General features: G+C 40.6%; 1 protein-coding gene across 2 annotated transcripts in view; it reads left to right on the forward strand.

The window, feature by feature from the left end:
• Positions 1-14386, forward strand: part of SLC18B1 (solute carrier family 18 member B1) — a 43287-nt gene extending 28901 nt beyond the window's left edge. For both annotated transcript variants that reach the window (XM_048490457.1, XM_048490465.1), the window contains 8 exons: positions 906-1042; positions 1761-1862; positions 5999-6090; positions 7747-7842; positions 8770-8844; positions 12290-12383; positions 12473-12522; positions 13835-14386. In XM_048490457.1, the coding sequence (XP_048346414.1) occupies positions 906-1042; positions 1761-1862; positions 5999-6090; positions 7747-7842; positions 8770-8844; positions 12290-12383; positions 12473-12522; positions 13835-13901 (713 nt within the window). In that variant the 3' untranslated portion in view covers positions 13902-14386. The remainder of the gene's footprint in view (positions 1-905; positions 1043-1760; positions 1863-5998; positions 6091-7746; positions 7843-8769; positions 8845-12289; positions 12384-12472; positions 12523-13834) is intronic.
• Positions 14387-19385: the final 4999 nt, after the last annotated feature.

Consider the following 19385-nt stretch of genomic DNA (forward strand, 5'->3'; position numbering starts at 1 on the left):
TGATGGATGGGTTGTGCATTTTTTGAGAAACATCTGAAGTATGTTAAAACTGGAAAAAGAAAGTAATGTTTTCATAGTGAGATGGCATGAAAGAGCTATCATTGTCAATATGCATTTATCTTCATTTTTATCTTTGTTGACAAGTTGGCCAATTATTATGTTCCAAAAAACATGAAGATCTGCTTGAATTGAGATGGTGACAAGACAAAAGAGTGTATGTGCATAACCAGGGCAAAGATGCCTTTATCATGCCACCTTCAACTCCTAAAAACTGCCTCCAACTTCCTATTTATCAAGAAGCTGTGCTGCTACTATATTGTCCATCCAAATTAGTCATATAAAATAAAATGAAGAGTTGAATTAAAAAACCTATGACCTTTTGGTCATCTGGTCATGGTCCACCCATCCTAGGGGTGGGGAGGGAGGGAAAGAAGAAGAGGTAGGGAGTGGGGAAGGGGCCCAGCATCTGGTTGTGGGGCCCACCCACCCTGAGGAGGAGAGGGAGGGAGGGGCAGGGGCCCAGCATTTGGTCAAGGCCCACCTACCCTGGGGAGGAAGAAGGGGAGGGGGAAAAGATATGCTGCACGTGTAGGCAATTTTTGTCATGGATGCTCAATGGTGGCATGCCACACTATGTTATTTGACTTGGCAGTTCCTTTGCTCTGCTCAAAAAGTACAGCGGTAATAGAATTGGGTGGGTCTGGGAAACCAGAGGGCAGGTTAGGAGCCAGCAGTTAGATCAACATACACAATATGTCATCTGACCAAGATGGCCAAGTGCAGCCATCACCATTGTCACCCAAATGTTGTCTGATGTACCCCATCATGGCACTGTGAAAAAGAGTTGTAAATTGATCTGCAGGTGACTTTCCACATGGATAACTTTTGTTACTGTTTTATTGCAGATTCACCTCCTAGTAAAGATTCTTTCTGGAAGCTTATCACTATACCCAAAATTTTCCTCCTCGGTTTTACTATATTTTCGCTAAGTGCATCATTGGGCTTTCTAGATCCAACAATGTCACTATTTGTCATAGAAAAAGTAAGTGCTTTTGGGAAAAAAGCTCATATCATATTTTATATATTGTCTTTCATGTTAAAGTATTAGATCAGATCAGATTATTAGATTTTATAGGGGTTTTGGTGAGATAGCGGTGGGGAATCACTGGCAGATTTCAGTGCTTTATTTGCTTTAATGGCAGCTTCTTGTTTGGACTTGGTTCAGTCTTACAATTGGATCCAAACTAACATGTCCATGAATACAACCCATTTTCTTCACTTCAACCTATAGAACATGATTTTCCCATCTTTCCCATCCTGTGGAAGGAAACAGGGGGCCCCAGGAATACTATTTTGGGAGATGTTTTAGGGTGCCTTTGCAGGTGGGAACATCATGGTTTATGATCAGAAGTTCTTGTCTCACAGTTTTTGTTGCCATCCGAGGGCAGGACCACCCTTGGTCGGAGTCCTTTGATCCAATAACCATACCACACTCTTGGCTGGGGTAAATTATTTGGCCATAGCCATCATTTATTATACAATCAGAAGCGCGAGGCACAGCATGGGATTTTGATCTGCTCTGGGACCTTGCTGCGAAGTTCCAGCTGAGATGTGACCTCTAATACTGGAGCTTTGCTTTGCTGTTGGGGAGACTCTGCTATATATGAGGTTGGCCAACAGCAGGGAGATTTGGTACAGTAGCTGGGGATTCATAAAACACCACTCAGATGGAATAATATGTTTCTTCCTTCTATTTGTAGTTCCATTTACCAGCTGGATATGTGGGATTAGTGTTTCTGGGTTTAGCCCTCTCCTATTCCTTGTCTTCACCGTTACTTGGATTCCTGAGCGATAAAAAACCAGTGAGTAGAAAGGTTCCTGCTATTTTATACATGCTGCCATTTTATACATAGAATCATAAAGTTGGAAGAGATCACAAGGGTCATCAAGTCCAACTCCCTGCAATGCAGGAACACCCAATAAAAGCACTCCTGATATATGTTCATCTAACCTCTGTTTAAAACATCCCAAGAAGGAGACTCCACAACTCTCCAAGGCAGTGAATTCCACTGTTGAACGGTCAGGAAGTTCTTCTTAATGTTTAGGTGGAATGTTTAGGTGGAATCTCTTTTCCTGCACTTTGAATCCATTACTCCGTGTCCTAGTCTCTGAGGCAGCAGAAAACAAGCTTGCTCCCTCTTCGACATGGCATCCCTTCAAATATTTAAACATAGCTATCACGTCCCCCCTTAACCTTTGCTTCTCCAGACTAAACATCCCCTCTCCCTAAGCCTCTCTTTGTAGAGTGTGGACTCCAGACTGTTTACCATTTTTTGTTTCCAATTTATTTTTATTTTATTTTTGTAAGCATAAACAGAAAATTAAGAGAAATAGGAACCATATAGTAACATTTACAGTTGCATTAAAATAAAAAGAGAATAAGTATTTATGTGATATTATTGACAATGATATAATGAACAATAAACAATGCACAATGATCATTATGAGCATTGAATAGTGATATAAGAAGCATTAAAAGGTAATTATCTTAATAAATCTTAGCATTAATTACTAGATATTATGTACATTATTTAGTAAACAGTAATAACGTTTAACAATATTGTAAGTTAAGTTGTGATAAAATTGAATAAGGAATATCACAGTGATAACTGATACTGTAATTGTGTAGAAGTATTTCCCAATTTTTTAGTTTTATCTTGTTATAAATGTTACACTTTCTTTCAGATATAATAAATTGCTATAATTTCCCTTGATATAGAGTTATGACTTATAGAAAAATAAAGGAAAAGCATATTATATATTTCTCATCATATATGAGATAAACTATGTGTCTTAGCCCTTATTTATAATCTACCAGATTGTAAAATTCGGAATATGAATTTTAACATTGTGACATTATAACTGCGGAATTACATTATAATATCATAGCCATTTGACAAAAATAAGGTGTTGCATTTATCATTTTTGTTGCCCTCCTCGGAACCCATTCCAGCTTGTCAATATCCTTCTTGAATTGCAGTACCCAGAACTGTACACAATATTCCAGGTGAGGTCTAACCAATGCAGTATAGAGATGTACAATTACATCCCTTGATCTAGATACTATACTCCAGAATCACACTGGCTTTCTTGGCTGCCACGTCACACTGCTGACTCATGTTCAGTTTGTGGTTTACTAAGACTCACAGATCCCTTATGCATGTAGTGCTGTCAAGCCAGGTGGCACCCATCCTATATCTGTGTATTTCATTTTTTCTGCCCAAGTGTAATATCTTACATTTATCTCTGTTGAAATTCATTTTGTTTGCTTTTTTCCCAGCTCTCTAATTTGTTCAAGTCATTTTGAATTGTGACACTTTGAATTATTACACTCTTCCACATAAAGCCTGCTGGGTGACCTTGGGCCAGTCACAGTTGTCTCAGAACTTTCTCAGATCTACTTACCTCCCAGGGTGTGTGTTGTGAGGAAAGGAAGGGACGGAGTTTGTAAGATGATTTGAGACTCTTTATGATTGAGAAAAATGGGGTATAAATCCAAACTCCTCTTCCCCCTCCTTCTTGTCATTGTTTTGTTAGTTTTATAATATACTTGTCATGGTGCAGGTCCTTGCATCCAGGTTTAATTCCTAAAATTCCTCCTCCCAGTATACTCAACTCTTCCCACATGTTTTCCTCCACTCTCCTTTCTACCCCATCTTTCTTGGCAAACTCTCATAATAACCAGAGAGAACTCATATGGATACTTACCATTCGCTGTGGTGAGGATGGTGGCAATTTGTGATCTCATGTATGAACTCTGGAATGCAGCCCTGCATTAAACTTCATAGAACTATTCTTACCTCTCACAAAGGACAAGTCACCCTTAAGAGCTAGGCAGGAAAGCAGACATATGCAGGGAGGCAATTTTGGGATCTTAATAAAAAGTATCTTATTATTCCTCCCGCCCTTCAAGGAGCTCAGAGACACACGTATAATCATGTGTCTCTACCGTTTTATTCCTACAACAACCAGCTTGTCAATATCCTTCTTGAATTGGGTGCCCAGAACTGTATGCAGTATTCTTGATGAGGTCTAACCAATGCAGAATAGAGAGGTACAATTACATCCCTTGATCTAGACACTATACTCCTATTGAAACAGCCCAGAATCAGGTTGGCTTTCTTGGCCGCCATATCACATTGCTGACTCATGTTTAATTTATGGTCTACTAAGACTCCCAGATCCCTTTTGCATGTAGTGTTGTCAAGCCAGGTGTCACCCATCCTATATTTATCCATTTCATTTTTTTCTGCCCAAGTGTAGTATCTTACATTTATCTCTGTTGAAATCCATTTTGTTTGTTTTGGCCCAGCTCTCTAGGTCATTTTGAATTCTGACTGACATCTTCAAATTTGATGAGCATTCTCTCATTTCCATAATTCAAGTCATTGATAAAAATATTGAATAGCATTGGGCCCAGGACAGAACTCTGTGGTACCCCACTAGTCACTTCTTTCCTGATGAAGCCACTTCTTTCCAGGATAAAACTGATACACTCACAAGGGCTGAATGCTATAAATTCCTGTTCTAATCCTATACCAGGTCTAAGGGCTCACTCGTATAGCACCTTCTGGCAGGATCAAGTAATACAAAACAGATGAAGCACAGATAATCAAAGATTTTTAGACCCATTAGAGTTAGCATAGAGCTAGTCTATAATTTGTTCCATAATTTGCATGGAAAAGATCCCAGCTGCACCTTCTGATCTCTACAATTTAAAGAATGAAGCAGGGCTGGCAAGACATCGTCTTCAAACTTCAAGGAGTCACTGTTAGTCTGAGACAATACAGGGCTGGACAAATAGTATGGCTCTGGCCATAGTATTTTCCCATGTTCACAAGCAGGCTTTGACTAAATAAACTTGCCTGCTTTTTCTCTTTGTTGGGCTGTGGTTTTGTACTGCAGGATACTTGGGGGTTCCTCAGTTAAAAAATTATAATCTTAACGGTAGCTCATTTACCATTACCTTTTTTTCCCTTGCATGCATAGCCCTGGGGGATATTGGATGAGCTATAGAGAGCACTTTCAGAAAGTGTGTGTGTGTGTGTGTGTGTGTGTGAGAGAGAGAGAGAGAGAGAGAGAGAGAGAGAGAGAGAGAGAGTGTTTCGGAATCCTCCTCAGCATGCAGGCTCTCTCTGCAAGAAAATCATTGTGGAAAAGCAGTTGTGTTATAGATTTAAAATTGCACCTCTAAACTCCTTCTAGAATTACAAAGATGGTGGAAAAATAGAATTCTAAGAATGGATGCAGGCTTTGTTTCATGTGGAGCTAGGCCTCCACATGAAAATGCAAACTTGAAAGTCACAGTCCTTGTAATGTGGGAAGCAATACCCTGTTTCCCCAAAAATAAGACATTCCCTGAGAATAAGACATACCGTGTTTCCCCGAATATAAGACAGTGTCTTATATTAATTTTTGCTCCCAAAGATGTGTTATGTCTTATTTTCAGGGGATGTCTTATTTTTCTGTGTTCTGTTCGTCGGGCATGCTTCCAAACAAAAACTTTGAGCAGCTATGTTACTTACTTCGGGGGGGATGCCTTATATTTCGCACTTCAGCAAAACCTCTACTATGTCTTATTTTTTTAGGGGATGTCTTATATTAGGAAACAGGGTGCAAGTTGTGGTTTTGGTCTGATCTAAGTGTCTAAATATCCTCGAAAGCTTCATGACTAAGTCTGCAAGACAGAACAATTGTGCATGCAGCTGTGGAGGCGGAAAAAATAAGACATCCCCTCTGAAAATAAGACATAGCCACATCTTGAGGGAGCAAAAAAAAATTAATATAAGACACTATCTTCTATTTCGGAAACCAACACAGTATTTTTTAAGTTAGCCCTTCTTTGTCTTTCTTGGCAGCTTACTTGATAGTTTTTTTGGTCTAAACATTAAGTTTTGGTCGAGGTTAAATCCTTCAGCAATCTCTTTATTCCTTGCAGCCTTTAAGAAAGTGGCTGCTGATCAGTGGAGGCTTAATTACATCAGTATGCTATTTCCTGCTAGGACCAGCTCCCATCTTACACATTGAAAGGTACTGAATGCACAATGATCTCTCTACCATGAAGGTTGCCTGTCCTGAAGAATTTCATGTTTGTAGCAAAGTCTTCATATTGGTGCTGGAACAGATTACTTTTGCTACTTTGCTATTAGTGGGGTCCCCCCCCCCCTCTTTTTTACTAGTAGTTGTACTCTTGTTGTTGGAGATGTGATTTTAAAAATAAAAATCTAAGAATGAAAATTACTTGGATAATTAAAATTAAGTCCTATTTAATTTGGTGGGGCTTACCTTTGAATAAACACGCATGGAGTTGTGCTGTAAATCAAAAGATGTATTTTGTCTCTCTAGCCATTCCTTGAAGGAGCGCATACAGGTATATGAAGAGAGTGAGAGAGAATTATTTATTTTGTTTTGTGGGTGCACATTCTTGTGTGTTGCACTAAAGCCCAAAAGGTGCCTTGTGGAACTTTAGAAGGCAAACATATTTTTGAAGCATAGGTTTTTGTGGGCTACATTTTTTTTATCAGATGACCCACAGTTGGAAGTTGAGCAGGGATTTGAATCCTAGCTAAGGCTGACAGTCTTCACTGTTCCACACTAGGTCTCTGTCACATGGTGTCTACATTTAAGAGCCTTTGCTTGAATTGAAAGAGCTTTTATTTGGACTGACAGAGTAATTGAAAGAGGAGCTTCATATCCCTCCTTAACATTAGATGCCATTACAAAGCACTTGTTTTGCCATTTCATTTTCGCATGACAAAAGGCATAAAAGGCATAAAAAAATCTTGATTTTGGCCATGAAAGTCTTGGATGATACAGTTGTTAAATCATTACAGCACCATCACATTATAACAATTTATTGCTATGATAAAATATGAGTCCTGGTCACTTACATCTGACCGACTGTTTCTGTAGTGCAAGCAGATGGTTATGCAAAAAACTGTTGCCAAGTGGAAGCAGCTACATATACCCTTTAGTAGATTAGTTTGTATTCAAGACACCAGAAGACTACATTTGTTGTTTTGCAGCTCCACACAACACACAGTGTTTTCAGGGCTAAATTCCACATAGGTTTTTGCTCAAAATGTTTGGAAAACGTTTTATTTGTCCTCAAAACATGAATCAACTCATTGTTGCCCGCTGATTTCAGCAATGTGTCGCTTCCGTTTTTTGTTTTGTTTTTAGGGAGGCAGCTGAAAATCAGCAGGCAACACTAAGTTGATTCATGTATTTTGTTTACTGAAAAGGCACCCAGCGGCAATGCCAGCAGAGGAAATGTCCCTGGTAAAACACTGCAAATGGTGGGCAGCACAGAGAATCTCAAGTGGCACAAAATGGTGGGCACAACAAAATGAAATTGACAAGCTTTACATTAGGGCAGCAGGTGGGAAAAAAGAACCATTTTAATCTAGAACACTTAATTCTCCCACACTGTGCAGGGGAAACAGTTCTTTCTAAAATGTTTCCTAAAAGTTTTAAAGCCTTTGTATGGAGTGGATCAGTGGCTAACATAGCGATCCCACTGCAATTTGTAACCATGGCAAATAGAAATGGAAACCTTGTGACAATGGGGCCAAATAAGTTAAATATTGAACATAATCTGAAAATAATGTTGATTAGCTTGATGAAGCAATGGACTTTAGATAGAATATTTCACCTTCTCATTTATTTTAAAATATTTCTTTTCAGCAAACTGTGGCTCTTTGTTCTAATGCTAGTCATCATTGGGTTTTCCCTTGCACTAAATGGTATGCCAGCATTCCCTGAGATACTCAGTTGTGCATAGTAAGTAATTTTCTCCTGAAACCTTTTTTTTGCGGGGTGGGGGGGGGGATACATGATGAGATTTTATTTTTTGATGTACAGATATTCAAAAGCATATTTAAAAATAATAATGTCAGGATTGTGTAAATATGCAAACTGCAGTCCAGGGCAAATTATGAAGGTAGCAAATGGTCTGTCTCTGGGCAATAGCCACGGTCCATTTTAAAGACCATCACCACACCTGTAAATGCTCCACAAATACAGAGAGAACAATTGAGGGAGCTGACAGTGTCCTTTCTAATTTGAACTGAACAGCTCTGCTATAGATGCTGCCACCTTGTGTTACATTACTAGTTACTCAGGCCCTTTCCGCACGGGCGGTAAAGAGTGCCCCAGGGACACTAAAAACAGCGTCCCTGGGGAGGGGTTCACACGGCCGCCGCTGCTGCATCACAGCAGTACCGGCCTTGCAACCCCCGAGCGCCGCGAAGACGCTGCTTCCGAACCTCGTTCCCCCAGCGAGGTTTTTTGGAAGCAGCATCTTCCAACTGCTGAAGGCACCATTTTCCCCGCACTGTCCCTGAACGCTTACCTCGTCTCCTGGCTTATGGCTTGTCACAGAGGCCAGGGGACATGCCCCCCTGGCCTGTGACTCCAGACCCATCACTCCAGCCTGTGGGGGGGGGTGTCCCCTGGCCTCTGCGACAAGCTTCAAGCCAGGGACAAGGTAAGCTTTCAGGGACGGCACAGCCTGTGTGAAGGCTGTGCCATCACCTGCCGCCCTCTCGGGACCATCCGTGCGAATGGTCCGGGGCGTGGGTGTCGGCATTGTATATGCTGATGCACCCCCGCACCGTTGCGGTGCGGAAAGGGCCTCAGTGTCGGAGTAGTTGCAAATAAACAATTTATAGCTGTGCAAATAATCTGCTTTTGTCTTTCTTTCTGCAGTGAAAATGGATTTGAGGAAGGATTAAGCTTGTTAGGGCTGGTCTCAGGACTCTTCAATGGATTATGGTCACTTGGGTACGTAGTAAGTCATATTGTGTCAGTTGTCCTGATTATTTCCAATAAGCACATGAGGCATGACCAGCATTGAAAAAGTTCACTTCTTGTCCACACTAAATTTGGATATTCTGCCTCCAGCTCTTGTCCAGCACCTGGTGAAAGGAGTGGCACTCCTTGAACATACTTTGGTGTGCTATGGCATGTTCCAGTGTGCTCTTGGGGCATTTGCTTGACATTGGGCAACCCTGGGAATAGATGAATAATTTTCATCTCCTATTGCTGCAAAATGATCAAAGAACAAACTGAGGCCACTTATTCATAGGCTTGCGTTATTTGAATGTAGGTGATGCAGGAAGGGAGAAAAAGCCTCATATCATGTCTCTTTGCCCTACAATTGGTCAGGTGAGCTAGTGGATTGTGCAGGTGGAGCATGGATGAAGAACAGCACAGCTGGGAGGCATGGGAAGTCCTTTAATTTCACTTTGTTGTCTTGAGGCATAAGAAAAAACCTTTCTGGATCAGACCAGTGGTTCATCTAGTCCAGCATCCTGCCACACACAGTGGTCAGCAATTCCTTTAGAAGTCCAACAGGGCATAGAGGCTGAAGCCTTCCCTAGATGCTACTCCATGCACTGGTATTCAGAGGTTTATTGCCTGTGAACATGGAGGTTCCCTTTAATCACCCTGTCTAATAGCCACTGATGGATCTCTCCTCCATGAATCTGTCTAATCTCCATTTAAAGCTGTATCTGTAGCCATCACTACATACTCTGGCAGCAAATTCCACATTTTAATTGTTCGTGATTTCATTCAAGCATTAATGTAGTGCTGTGACTGGAAAGCTAGGCCCACTATTACTTCTCCTTTGTGTAGAGCAGGGGTCTGCAACCTGTGGCTCTCCAGATGTTCATGGACTACAATTCCCATCAGCCCCTGCCAGAATTTGCAATCTATGAACATCTGGAGAGCCTCAGGTTGCAGACCCCAGGTGTAGAGCAACTTGCTTTGGAGGTAGAGTTAGCATAAACTTCTCCCCTTCCATCTGTGGTACATAAAGGGACCCTGGTACATGACAAAGTGTTTTATTCTTCCTTCAAGACATGGTTTTCCAGCAACATATTTTTTTTGCAGTTTGACTACTGAAGATATATACCTCTAAAATGAAAGTTCTAATTTGAGGGACAATGTCGGAGCATCAACTGAATAATTTCTGTGCATTCACTTGATGAGCCACCATTCAACTAAGAAAACCTTGTGTAAAGACAGAAACTTGTATTTCAGCAGACACATCATTGGCCAGCATCCTAAAGTAGCCAAACTAAGCTAAAAAAAGCAGTCCAAAGCATTCATAACATCAAATAATCATACCATCAAATTCATTGGGTAGCAGTTAGCATTGTGTTGATGATGTCCTATGATCAGGTTCATAGATTTCTGCTGCTAAAGCCCAGTCTCTCCACTTCTTTGAAAGGTTTCTATGAACACTACTAAAGAGTTACAAGCATAACATTTGCTCCCAAGTTATCAATTTTTATTATATGGCAGGTATGGGGAATGGTGTGACTTTGTTGTGATTGTTGGCCAACCAAAGTGATGATGCTGAATATTACTTTTTAAAATACGTGAATACTTTAGCTTTCCACTCTGTTAAACTCATTTGTAGATTTTAATGGCAGTTGCAAAATATTATCCCCTCCCCCAGAAAAATCCCCACAGGAGAAACCATCAAAATGTCAAATATAAAGCTGGAAGGAAATGAAAGGAGCAAATCAAAGTATCCTTTCAAACTTCTAAGCCTCATTTTGAATCCGTCAAAAAAAATTTATGTTTCTAGAAATGCGCATGGGGCTTGACCAAGCCCATTGCAGGCTCAGCAGTCACATGTGGAAAGATTTCCATAAGGCACTGCAGAATCTGATTTCCGCACCCATCTGTTTAGTCTCTTGCCAAATATTTGTGGCTAATTACCTCCACCAAATCATTGTGAAGAATGGTGCATTGTAGGCATCTTCCGTAGTGCCTTCCAGCCCAATTTCCTCTTGAGCATGAAACTGGTGTTCCTTGACCAAGCGGAGAGGCTGAATGGAGTTGCAGAAGGGGCACACAATTCTCCATTTCATAAAATAGTTTGATATGGTCCCTGGGAGGGTCATCATGAGCTCTGTTATTCCTTATGGGCATCCTCAGCACATGGCAGATGTACTTAGATAGAGTGTTCCCCAGAACTAAAGCTGCATTTGATCCTTTCCGGGCCAAATTACTAGTTCATTTCCAGTCAGTAGATTAACACAGCTGTAACCAAGAGATGCTGGTGAAGTGGTTTAGAGAAGGGAAAACAGCTGTTACCAGGTGGTTTCTAAGTGGGAGAGGGAGACTATCAGCTGGCTGAAAACGTCCAGCACCTCTGGCCTCTTCTCCCAGGCCTGATAAGAGCTTGCCGGTTAGCATGACTTTCCCCCTCTTGCTTTCTTCCTCCCCAGTCGCTCCGCAGAAGAAAAGGCTCACACCAGCCAGGGTCTGTAAACAGCTTTTGATGTTTATTTGCAGCAGTTTAAAACAACAAAGAACAAAGTCAATAAAAGCAATCCCTTTCAGTATACTGAGTAAACTTTCCCAAAAACTCTGGCAGGGCAGAAAAGCTCCCTAACTACTGAAGCATCCACCAGCTCCCCCCTCCCCCCCCGCCCACCACTTCTGACCTCCTCCCCATATACTTTCGTTGATTAACCATTATTAGCAGCTGCTCCTATACTGTTAACTGTTGCAGGTGTTTGTATCTCATTATCTGACTTTTCATTGCAAAAATACCACTTTGTGGCTTACATATCTTCAAGTACAGTTTCAAATAGAAAGACAGCTTGTGTCTGTATATACATCCCACTTAATTCCAAGGGCCTATGCACAAAACTGGGTTGTATACTTTTCCCTTGTATCTACTAGGAGAAAAATGGCATTACATTCTCAGCCTGTTATCTTTGGTTTTCATGAGCTGGTAGTCTGAGGGGGAGTGGGGAATAAATGTTCATATAGAGTATGTGAGACATGGGCATGTGAAATAATGCTCCTAATTTTTCGAGACCAACTATGTGAAGTAAAAAAGACTTGATACTACAGGTAGAAGTAGGAGTGAAAAAGGATGGATCACCCTGATGTTAGCTGATTCACTGCAAATAAAGAGATAATCATGATACTGTATAACAAATGGCCATGAGGGTCACCTACTCCAATCTCTTGCCTTAAAACTAAACCCTGGCCACTTAGGGCTAAAAGACCCCCTCACTCCCAATTCAACAGCAGGAGCTATTCTCTAGATTTCTGTCTGTCAAATACATGGACATACCATTGGTAGAAGCCCTGTACAGCAGTACAAGGACTACTGATGCAGTTCTTGGGATCCTAAACAATGTCAATGTATTTTCATATTCCTATGTTAAATTTGGCAGCTTTGTTCTGTTCTTTTTAGGTCTTTTGTAGGACCAGTATTAGGTGGATTCCTAAATGACCAGCTGGGTTTTGAGTGGGCTGCAGCCATCCAAGGTGGATGGCCACTACTAAGTGTAAGTAAGGCAATATCCCTGACTTGACTTTTATACTGCATTGTTATGTGAAATATTTCCAGTGTACTAACGGGCTGCTTTCTTTTAAGGGACTGGCTATTGGAATTTATTATATCTATGAGACTTCATGTAGAAGAAGGTACCGTGAATCTTAATCTTTCCTTTTGAATTGTAATCAAAGTAATATATTTTCATACTCATGTGTTTTTTTTTCATATAGCCCACCAACATCTATTATTAAACTGTTCAGTTTGTTCTGCTGATTTCTGAATTATTATTATTTTTGGCTCCTCCAAATGCAAACTGAACATGTTGAAACGGCATTATGATTCAGTCCACTTCTACTATTCCTGAAGCTCTCTATTTGCTAGGAAAGTTTGTATGATGATAGAACCAAAAAGTTACTAATTTTTTTTCCTTATCCAACATTTATACTATGTTGAAGCTGTTAATTTGCTGCTTCTTGGTGCCATTTCCTCCCTTCCTGCTACTGCTTTGCCTTCTCTGGATTTGGCCATATCCATCTACACTGCTGTTTAAGAGAGGGGCTATATCTCAGAGCTACAGCATCTGTTTGGTCTACAGAAGGCCAGTTTTAGCCCTAGTATTTGCTGTTAAAATGATCAAGTAGTAGGTGAGATCCTAGAGAGACAGGGTACCTGTCAGAATAGAAAGTACTGACGTTGATAGACCAATGGACTGATTTGGTATAGGGCAGCTTCATTCTCTAGACTTTTGCAGGTTCTAGGAACTGGTTCAAGCTACAGAAGTAGTGGAGTTATGAGCTCCTTATATAAGCCTTCATTTGAGCTCTGGCCTTAGCTCTCCAATCTAGTTCTTGCTAAACCTCTGAAATTCCTTGCAGCAAGGCTCCTGCTCCAACATTGAGGGCCAGCTTCAAGTTGGCTTGATCTTGACCTATGGTAAGAGCCCCCTTGCCTGTATCTCTGGGGGACCAGGTAGTGAATGAAACAATCTTTAATGTTACCACATGCCAACAAAGCTGTATGTCATCACTACCAAAAATATTAAATGACAATGTGAATAAATCAAAGGCAAAAGAATAAGAGCAAAAATAGGTAGATGGCAGTAAGAACCGCACTGTAACAATGCAGGCACATTTGCCACAAATGCCAAATATCAGTAAACTCTGTTTTTCTGTACTCATAAAACATGGCTAAGTGAAGACTTTCTCATGTTCATGGGATAGCATCCATTCTTCTCTCTTGTGACCTTGGGTCAGTCACACATATTCAGCCCAGTTACAGAGGATAAAAATGGTGAGGATACAATGGATAAGGGATTCTACCTGAGTTTCTTGGAGGAAGATTGCAGTAAAATTGTACTAGACAGTGTATCTGTATTTTTTTCTCTTTTTATCTTGGACATGTATGCAATGACACACTGAGAATCTTGACTATTGTTAATCTTTTGTTTTTACTTCCACGCAGATCCTTTTCACAAGACGTGCTGGGTACAGAGCAAGAAAGAGCACCTCTTTTATCTAGAGATACATAGTTGGAAATCTTCCCTACCAGTTGCTCAAATCCAATTTTGTGTGCCTAGAAGCATTAACTCACCCATAAGGGATTGTACAGAACCCTCTGAAATGCCCTGTGAAGAACTGAAGCTTTTATAACTGTAATGTACCATTCCATCATTTAGATAACTAGTGCCTTTCTATTTTGGGCATTCATATGGTGAGTTATTTGAACTGACTGTACCTGAGAGTATTTGTACAGGATAAATATTTTACACAATGTGAAATTAATATATAGCACTGTGTGCCATATTTTCTGTAATCTACTTTTGCCCTTAACACCACCATAGTCCAGGTTAAACAAATCTGCTGGTCCAGTTTCTTCAGAAGTATAACTTACTCTAGTAAATCTTGTTGATATTTTTAACATAATGTTATGCTGGTGATCTAAAATCATCCATATGACTTCACAAGAAGAAGAATAAAATACTGCAGTGAATAAATAAAATTGCTTTTCTCTCTGCCTTTTGGTCTCAATTTTGACCCAAACAGCATTGTTCTTCAATGTAGTACAAATGTAATACACCCTGGTTTCTTATACTGCATATATACTCAGATCCAAAGCAGTTCCTTTTGCATATGTTTTGAACACTTCACTGAAATGTGTAGCATTTTCCTTTTGGGTTACACTTGTTGAAATGAATTGTGGAACTTCATATGTGTGTTAGAGTCTCTGTGATTCAAGAGATGCTGAATCCAGATTGTGACTATTAGAAAAAAAGACAATGGTGAACATATTAACATATTCATGCAGTGACTAGATTCAAGTGCAGCCTTTACTAATGCTTGAGCTTCCAGAAAGTAGGAGCTGGCTCATCACCCTTTTCATCTACAAATACTCAGGTTGTACTTTATGATCCTTCATCCCTATAGCTCCATGATAAAGGCATAGCTTACCTACATTTGCCAGGGTATTAAACCCAATTACAAGAAAAAATGACAAATGGTAATATTTGGAAGTATCTGTGTCATGCAAGTTGAGATAACTGAGACTGATTCAGAAGTCAATCAGATTGACAATGGCTTCTTCCAGCCAAAAAAGTTAATCGATCTGCCCACTAAAAAGAATCATCTCCATAGATAGTTATTTTTCAGGCAGCATTTTCTTTGTTCTGTCAGTTATTTTACCATAAGCTTTTTTTTAAAAAAAATTTTGTATTGTTTTCTGTTCTGGGACTGTATCTGTCTGCCAGGGAAAAAGGCAGGTACTGCGAACTTGGAGAGTGGTGGCTATATTTCATCCATGCTGAACATATATCTATATGGGAATTCCCTAATATAGCATTTTGCATGTATCTTCTGGGAAAATAGAAAGTGGGCTGCATCACAGTGGATGTGGAGGATGGAGCAGTTAGTAATTATTTTAATTTTTATAGTGGAAATTGCCTCAAGAACAATATTCTAGGAATTGTGGGTATTGTATTATTTATTTTACACAAATAAGATATATTTTCTTCCAGTGAAATACATGAAAACCACACAGGGTGAGGAATGTATGGATCCGGTATCTCTCCATGTAACCAAAATAAGTGAGGATAAATATAAAAGCAGTCTTATTGTTTTCCACATACAAATTCCTCCCTTGCCCCAATACTATAGTTTGCTCCAGTGAGAGGAACAAGAAGCAACTTTCTGTTTCCATGTAAAGAAAGGGACAGGTGGATATGTTAATAATAAAAGCTTCCTGGCAAAGGGACTTGAACTCTGCATACTCCCATGTGCTGCTTGAAATATTTTTTTCTCCCAGATGGTCTTACTTCCAACATCAGCGATGGACTGCATCAGATACTAGATTAAGGCATAGAAGGGCTCAGGCTTTTTCTGTCCTCATTCATAGGCTCTGATTTTGTTTAATCAAATTGTTTAATCCCCCACCCCACATGTCCTTCTTGATTTTAAAAAAGCACCCCCTTTTCTAGTGTTACTCCACTTTCTTATGCCTGTTCTGCAAGAGAAAATTTAGATTTCTATATAATTAACTGTAATTAGCAAGGAGGATCCCTTGGGTGGAGGTTAAATTTTCTGATTATTTCAGCTGAACTGGTTTAGAGGGGAAAAATAATTAAAGGCAGAAATATTTCCCATTGAAACCAATGGAGGAAACAAACTGAATATTAACCACTGTAGCAGTACTTCTAAAGAAGTTTTCAAAATAAATCTGTAATGAACGCCTGGAAAAAAATGTTTGTTTCCTAAGGATTCTCCCTCCTTGCTGAAGCACTGTGAAAAAAACCCTTTTGTGAACTCTTTTCTCTTTTGGAATGAATGAAAACCTTAACACAAAGGCTTACTCGCTTAAAATATGTAGTATGAAAAAGTCTAAGTTTTTTCTAAAAAATTTTGTAGAAGCACTAAAAAAACCACTATGAAGTCTAGTTGTCCATTTTTGAATGAGTGAAATGTTTTTCAAGGCAAGGTTTACTCAAAATGTGTATTACCAAAACTGTTATAAAACAATCTACAATATTGGATGATGATTAATCCTTTGTATACTTTAGATGCATATGACATATCTTCAAGAACAGATTATTCAAATGTGAATTATTTTTGATGGAGAAAAGGCAGAACTACTGAATACCTTCTTTGCCCCAGTCTCCCCCCCCCCCCAAAGGAAACGGTACTCATTTAGGGGAAAATGAAACAGAATATACAGTAGGAGAAATTCAGCACAGAATAAACAAAGAGGTAGTGCAGGAACACCTGGCTACTTTAAACAAATTCAAATCTCCAGAGCCTGATGAACTACATGCCAGGGTATTAATAGAACTGGCAGATGTAATCTCAGAACCACTTGCTATAATCTTTCAGAACTGCAGGAGAACAAGAGATGTCCCAGTGGACTGGAGGAGGGCTAATGTTATCCACCTCTTCAAAAAGGGGAAAAATGAGGACCCTAATAATTACCATCCAGTCAGCCTGACATCAATACCAGGGAAGATTTTGGAGCAGATCTTTTAAACAAATGGTCTGCCAGCACTTAGAAGGGAATACTGTGATCACAAAAGTCAGCATGGGTTTTTGAAAAAATAAGTCATGCCAGACGAATATTATCTCTCTCTCTTTTTTTGATAGAGTAACAAGCTTGGTAAATGAAGGAAATACTGTGGCCATAGCATACCTTGATTTTAGTAAAGCTTCTTTCAAGTAAGCTAGTGAAATGTGGACTAGACAATGCTACTATTAGATGGATCTCTAATTGGTTGACTGACCAAACTCAAAGGGTGCTCATCAATGGTTCATCTTCATCCTGGAAAGAAGTGACTAGTGGGGTGCCACAGGGTTTTGTCCTGGGCCCAGTGCTATTCAATATTTTTATCAACGACTTGGATGGTGGAATAGAGGGTATGCTAATCAAATTTGCAGATGACACCAAAATAATAGGGGCAGAGTTAGAATTCAAAATGACCTTGACAGATTAGAGAGCTGGGTCAAAACAAACAAAATGAATTTCAACAGAGATAAATGTAAGATACTACACTTAGGCAGAAAAAATGAAATGCACAGATACAGGATTGGTGCCACCTGACTTGACAAAACTACATGTGAAAGGGATCTGGGAATCTTAGTAGGAGCCTACAAATTGGGAACACTTGGAGTCAGGAGAGCGATTGATGCAGTGGCCAAAGAGAAAAGTCAATGTCACCACAGAATTCTGGAGGTGCTTATCAATAGGAGCATAGTGTCCAGAATCGAAGGATGTAATTTTATCTCTCTATTCTTCATTGGTTAGATCTCACTTGGAATATTGTGTACAGTTCTGAGCACTGCAATTCAAGAAGGATAATGACAAGCTAAAACGGGTCCAGAGGAGGGCAACAAAAAGGGTAAAAGGTCTGGAATCCATATCGTACGAAGAGAGACTTAGAGAGCTGGGTATGTTTAGTTTGGTGAGGAGAAGGTTAAGAGGTGACATGATAACCATGGCCGTTTCCGCATGGCAGCGGAAACTGCTGGGTCAGCGCTTCTCGCGCCGACCCGAAGACGCTGGAACCGTCCGCACGGATGGTCCCGGGAAGAGGCGGGCAGCCGGCGTTGCGGAGCGCCGGCGCCCGCACGACCCGGCTTGTCCCTGGGCCTCTGGTGCGTCGCCGAGGCCTGGGGACACGCCCCCCTGGCCCTGTGCGCCTGCTCGAGCGGCGCAGGGCAGGGGGGCGTGTCCCCAGGCCTCAGCGACGCGCTGGAGGCCCAGGGACAAGGTGAGTGCCGGGTCGGGGAGGTGCCGTGAAGCCGCTGCCGTTCGCTCGGCAGCGGCTTCACGGCGGCGTATTCCCAAAAGAACGCTTCTTAGCGTTCTCGGAATACGCCGGCTGCGGGCCAGCCGGGCGGCACGGGGGCGGCGCGGCTGCACTGCAGCTGCGCCGCCCGTGTGAATGGCAGCCTGGAGACGGCGTTTTTACCGTCTCCAGGCCGTCATTTTCCGCCCGTGCGGAAACGGCCCAAGTTTAAATATTTGAAGAGATGTCATGTTGGTGAGGGAGTAAGTTTGTTTTCTGCTGCTCCAGAGAGTAATGGGTTCAAGGGAAAGGAAAAGATATTCCACTTAAACATCAGAAAAAACTTCCTGACAGTAAGGGCTGTTCGAATGCACTACCTCGGAGTGTGGTGAAGTCTCTTTCTTTGGAGGTTTTTAAAGAGAGGCTGGATGGACATCTGTCAGGAGTGCTTTGATTGTGTGTTCCTGCATTGCAGGGGGTTGGACTTGATGGCCCTTGGGGTCTCTTCCAACTCTATGATTCTATGAAGCAATTAACATGCTATAATGTGTTTAATTATATTAAATTATTACAAAGTCCAGTGTTTCCAGTGTTACTAAACTGAATGATATCAAAATACTATTGAAACCTACTTATTGTGAATGTATGAAAATATTTCTGTCCAACTAATACAATTTCTTTTGTTTACTACAGAATTAATTTTTCTGTCTTCAGATTTTTTCTCTACCTCCCAGATGGCAAAAATAATACATGTACTAAAATTGCATACAGTACAACAGTCAGCAACTCTCTAAAGAATTGAGTATATTCACAATTTTTTCTGTTAGAAAACCTGTTTGAGAGATGACACCAAGCATGCAAGCAGTCCCAACAATTTAAATATTTTTAAAACTGCGAAGTTCAAGTCCAGTAACACCTTATAGCCCAACAAGATTATTGGGATAGAAGCTTTCAAGAGCCAATGCCCCCCCTGAGGAAGGAAGCTTTGATTCTTGAAAATATATAGCCTAAAAACTTTGTTGGGGTCAAAGGTGCTACTGGACTGAAATCTAACTGTTTTACCTTTAATTAAATGAGGAGTTATTTTTCTTTTTAATTTTTCTCCCACTGCCCTCACACAATCCTCATCCAAAGACACTAAACTTATTGAAATAACGGGGCAATCTAACTTTGTGGAGTTGAAGTCGCAAGAAGAATGGCTTGGGTTACTCGCTTTCCTATTCAACTTGTGATAAAAATGCCAGGTAA

The sequence above is a fragment of the Sphaerodactylus townsendi genome, linkage group LG01, assembly GCF_021028975.2.
Source record: "Sphaerodactylus townsendi isolate TG3544 linkage group LG01, MPM_Stown_v2.3, whole genome shotgun sequence".
Classification (NCBI taxonomy): Eukaryota; Metazoa; Chordata; class Lepidosauria; order Squamata; family Sphaerodactylidae; genus Sphaerodactylus; species Sphaerodactylus townsendi.